The sequence below is a fragment of the Rhinopithecus bieti genome, unplaced genomic scaffold, assembly GCF_001698545.2.
Source record: "Rhinopithecus bieti isolate Rb0 unplaced genomic scaffold, ASM169854v2 scaffold_1853, whole genome shotgun sequence".
Taxonomy (NCBI): domain Eukaryota; kingdom Metazoa; phylum Chordata; class Mammalia; order Primates; family Cercopithecidae; genus Rhinopithecus; species Rhinopithecus bieti.
In genome coordinates this window covers 753,383-758,656 of record NW_016804151.1, presented here as the reverse complement: position 1 = coordinate 758,656, position 5,274 = coordinate 753,383, and the positions used below count along the sequence as shown (strand labels likewise).

The 5,274-nt window shown below is 33.9% G+C and overlaps 1 protein-coding gene across 5 annotated transcripts in view; it reads left to right on the top strand.

Annotated features, from left to right (window-relative positions):
* VAMP4 (vesicle associated membrane protein 4) overlaps positions 1-5,274 on the top strand; it is a 42,547-nt gene that overhangs the window by 33,979 nt on the left and 3,294 nt on the right. For 3 of the 5 annotated variants that reach the window (XM_017866896.1, XM_017866895.1, XM_017866897.1), the window contains 2 exons: positions 2,287-2,338; positions 4,164-4,901. The exons of 1 other annotated variant lie outside the window; for it this stretch is intronic. In XM_017866896.1, coding sequence (XP_017722385.1) covers positions 2,287-2,338; positions 4,164-4,192 — 81 coding nt within the window. In that variant the 3' untranslated portion in view covers positions 4,193-4,901. Of the gene's footprint in view, positions 1-2,286; positions 2,339-4,163; positions 4,902-5,274 lie in introns of those variants that run through there. One more of the 5 variants, XR_001884473.1, reaches the window with a different exon arrangement.

Here is a 5,274-nt window from a genome sequence, read left to right as displayed (position 1 = left end):
TTTTTTTTTTTTTTTTTTTTTTTTTTTTTTTTTGAGGCAGTCTTGATGTGTCTCCCAAGCTGGAATGCAGTGGTGCAATCTCGGCTCACTGCAACCTCTGCCTCCCAGGTTCAAGTGATTCTCATGCCTCAGGCTCACAAGTAGCCGAGGTTCAAGCAATTCTCCTGCCTTGGCCTCCCGAGTAGCTGAGATTACAGACATGTGCCACCACAACTGGCTAATTTTTGTATTTTTAGTAGAGACGGGGTTTCACTGTGTTGGCCAGGCTGGTCTTGAACTTCTGGCCTCAATCTGCCCACCTCAGCCTCCCAAAGTGCTGGATTACAGGCATGAGCCACCACACCTGGCCTAAAGCTTCTGTATCTATAGAAATTTTCTATTCTGTGGGCTAATTTGGAAAAACAAAAGGTCCATGAACCATTCACCCCTTCTCTCCCCCAAACTCATGTACCCCATTCATGTATCCACAAAAAAGATGGTCATAGTGAACATTTTGCCTAACTTTTTTTTAACCATTTCTAAAAATGTTTGCTTTGTTCTTTATGGGGTTTGGGTCAGAGGAATAGTGTGCTTTTGAGGAGGAAAAAACATTGAGTTATATTTTTAAATAGTCATCACCTTGAGGACCTCTGGAGACCATGAATAGCATTGAGCATGTAATGAAAACCATTGTTCCATAACATAACAAAGACCATTTACAGTAGCAAGTATTCTTCATTTATTATTTTCTAATGCTTAGCTTCCTTCAATTTTACTGTACCCCATTAATACTTCATTGTGCTACTGTTCATCTGGGGCAGCCTCCCTGTGCCTGCCATTTTCTAGATTGACTTCCATAATGAGTAATTTCGGAAAGGTTTTAAGAAAAAGGATATAAGGGCAGAACACAGATCAGGAGTTTCCAGTGGCTAAGGGGAATGTGGTATGGTTGGAGACTGACAACAGGTCATGAGGAAACTTGTTGCGGGTGGTGGTGGAAATGTCCTATATTTGATGGTGCTCATGCCTATTAACAGCTGGATATATTTGTCAAAACCTATCAAAAGTACTTTTAGAGGATAAGTTTTATTCTGTGTAAAGTGTATCTCAGTATACCTGGCTTTAAAAATAAACGAATTAATAAAATTATCCATGGGTGGGGAAAGAGAATCGCTAACACCTCTTTTAATGTATCTGGGGGGTTGTGAAGCTCTTATATGTTTAATGCCATACAGATTTTTGTTCATGAGCTTTGGACTTGCATGAATACAATACTGCCATTTGCAATTGTAAACATTTTCTGCCCAGTGTTAGAAACCCAAGGAAGAAAACTATTCATTGAGGTGTTTTTAAATTGATATTGATGTTCTCATTCAAATCTTAAGTAAAGCCGAACACACATTTAACAGGGCAAATTAATGTACATTTTAGGTAAGGTTGAAAAACTCCTGTAGAAATTCCAAATTATTTTAGAAATGTTTCAGATTAATAAAAACGGATTAAAATACTTTAGTTTATCGTATAATGTGGACCCAGACACCTACTAAAAATACAGCTCCTATCTCCAATCCATTCTGATTCTCTTTCTACATTTTTTTGTTATCATAATAATTGTAATAGGCACTGGTATCCAGATTACAAATCTTCCATATATTCTTTGGGTCACTTTGTTATAACATATTAAGGAGCTGACCAAGAACTGACCTTAAGGTTTCTTAACTACAAAACTGACACAGAATGCTCTTAGGCAAAGTTGCTTTGAGGCTATTCATAAATAATCTAAAATATATTCCTCAAAATGGAGATAAAAATGCCAAGAAGAAAGTAAGGGGAGAAAAAACTAACAGAATTCTCATTTACTTTGAAAAAAACTGCTATAAACTGCTACTTTATATGTATTGAACCATTTGAATTGCATGGCCTATGTTATTCATCGTATCTTGACACTTGAACAGAGTTGCTAAAATACTGTATATTTTCTCTGGTCTCACATTAGTAATAAGCACATCAAATCATAGAGGTTCAAGCCCATGACGGCTTTGATTGTTACTGTTCTCTCTGCAGTACAGCTTTTGACCAACAAAATCCAGTAAAGAAAACACCTCAAATTTGGGGAACTCTGATTATTTCCCAAAGAATGGAAAATAGCCAGCAAATTCATATGGGAAAAAATGTGAAGACATTTCAAGAAATGTGCCTATTTATTGAGATGATTTAGTATGATACAGTAAATAGAACAACAAATAGTCTTGACTTTATTAATGAGTCAAATATTAATATCTTTATATGCCCTTTTGTGTGTTGTAGATAAAAGCCATCATGGCTTTGGTTGCTGCTATCCTTTTGCTAGTGATTATCAGTAAGTATTTATTGGATTATTACTTCTTAGGGTATCATTTGTTTTAGAGTTCATTTTAATTCCCTTTTTATTTTCAGTTGACCTAGCATGTCTGAAGTCAGGATTGAGTAATGACTTCTGACCTGTCTCAGGAGCTCTTAGAATCTATCGATCTCTGAAAATGCTCTTAAGTAATATGTAAAATTTTATGTGACTATGTATATGTACATTTTTATGGAAGGTCTATATCTTTTATCAGATTCTCAAAGGGAACTCCTGTTCTGCCCCCAACCCTTACCCCCAAATCCAAGGCTAAGTGATTTGTTGCAGGCCAAATCTGGTTCCTGTTACACTAAGGTCTAAAATACTCATGTTCTATTTATTATTAACTCTCAGGAATGGCAGTTTGCATCTTGTAATACTGTTTTGGAAGGATACATCCAAATGCATTCTCCAGATGATTTTTGTTTGGTTTTTGTTTGGTTCTGCAGTTGAGCATAATTTCTGTCATTAAAGCATGACTCCTTGCCTTCCTTTTTCCCTTAATGTTCTTTTGAAAATCAGATCATTTTAAATATCTCATTTTCTTCAAGGCCTCTCTACCTGTGGTTACAGAGGTTTTATGAAGATTTGGAAAGTATCTAAAAATAATCATTTGAAAAATTATATTATGCTGTTATTTTTTTAAAACAGAAAAAGTGTTTTGTTACAAAGAAATACAGTCAATCCTCATTATTCATAGATTCTGTGTTTGCAAATCCACTTACCAGGTAAAATTATTTGTCACCCCAAAATCAGTACTCATGGTGCTTTCAGTCATTTACAAACATGTTCAGAGTAACAAAAAATTTAAGTCCCCCAACCCATACATCCCTGGCTGAGGTTAAACAAAGCCATTTCTGCCTTTTTGTTTCAGCACTCGTAACATAAACATGTTCTTTTTGTAGTCTATTTAGTACCACATTTTCTGCATTGTCGTGCTTTTCGCTGGTGATTGCACTGTTTAAAATGACCCCCATGCGTAGTGCTGAAGTGTTCTCTAGTGTTGCTCAGTACAACAGAGCTGTGATATGTCTTCCTGGAGAAAATACACAGTAGGCAAACTTTGTTCAGGCATGAGTTATAGTGCTGTTGGCCTTGAGCTCAGTGTTACTGAATCAATAATACGTATTAAATAAAATGTCTTTAAACAGAAACACATATAAAACAAGGTTATGTATTGATTGACAAAAATCTAGTAGCCAGAGACTCACAGGAACTTAACCTTGTGTTTTCCCTAGCAGTAGTGGTTCAGTATTCACTAATTTCGTGTTTGTAGTGACCTTATAGAAAATAACTACCTCAAAAACCGAGACTTAATCATGTATATATGGTGGGCAATTGGAAAATGTGAAATATTAATAACAAAAAGAAAAATTCAACTATAATCTATAACTACAACACAGAGATAGCTACTACTACTAATATAACTATTATATATATTTCTCTTTTCCTATTAATATACAAGCATGTTTTTTAAAAAAACTAAGACTATATTATATGTACTTTCTAATAAATATATTGTGAATATTTTCCCAGGTTATCAAAAATTTTAGTAACATTTTAACAGCAGATACAAGCTATGGCTATGCCATTATTTATTTAAGATGCCAATGTTAGACATTTAGGTTGTTTTATGATATTTTTTGCCTCTCCTTTCCCATTTATTAATTACCTCAGATAAAAGTTCAGTCAATCCTCATTACCCATTTCTAAAAGTAGACACAACTACATTACGAATATTGCTTCAAACATAGCATATATATATGATGTTGATATATTGCTTTTTTCATGTTTTCTCTTACAGTTCTTATAGTCATGAAATACCGTACTTGATTTGATGACAGAGATCTTCATTAAACAAGATCTGGGACAGTAATAAAAGATTGCTGCATAATTTAAATGAAACCTATGTGTATATAACTTTCAAAACTTCTTTTTCAAGAAACTAAGAGGCAAGTATCACTTCAAATTGGAACGTTGAGAATGTCCAGTTATCTTTTCCCCTTCTAACAAAATGTTCTTTTAATAATTATGTTTAAGGCAAAGAGAACTAGCCTCTATTTTTCCATATTTCAAGGATCTAATTTGAAACTAGATACTTGCCAGTTCATTATTTGTGTATATAGTTAAACACTGATGATAATATTTCATACTAGTAATTTAATGGCATAAGGACTTGCATTGTTGCATTAGGGAGCGGGTCATGCTGGGGGTCAGGAAACCTGTGTAGAGTACCAAATTATATGCTGAAAGAGATGTATAACCATTCTGTCAATATTTGCAGAAATATCATTCTTTTCATATTACAGTTGTTTTGCAAGCAATTTCCATATTTATAGGTGTAATAAAAGCTAAATGTTGTAAATGTTGTTGCCTTCAGCTATAACTAAAAACATTCCAGTAAATATATTTTTGACTGTATAAAAGAACGTATAGTAATTTTTTTGGCATTTGGATTATGGAAATGGAAATTTTTAAACAGTGTGAAAAACATGGTATGGCACCATAAAACTGGACATAATAAAGTTATTGAAGAGTGTCATTGGAGTATTTGAAAATGACCAATATATAGCTGCCAGTCATGGTCCAGTCTGTTTTCAGTTAAACTCCAATTAAGAGAGACGAGTCAGTCCTAATGTGAGTAAATGAAATTCACAGGTAACTTACTCCTTAATTTTATTTTAGTTAATAGCCTCTAACTTCCAACTATCTCATTTATCAAAAGTATGAAAAGTAGCAAAACCATCTGTTAATACTTTGAATTTTATATCTTTGCATTTCCTGTTCATCCTTGAGGAGATGTATGTTGCACAATTAAGTTTTGCATCAGCCAACAGTAATGAGTATTAGAAAGTCAGGAACCTAGGGGTGTGTGTGTGTGTGTGTGTGTGTGTATATATATATATATATATATA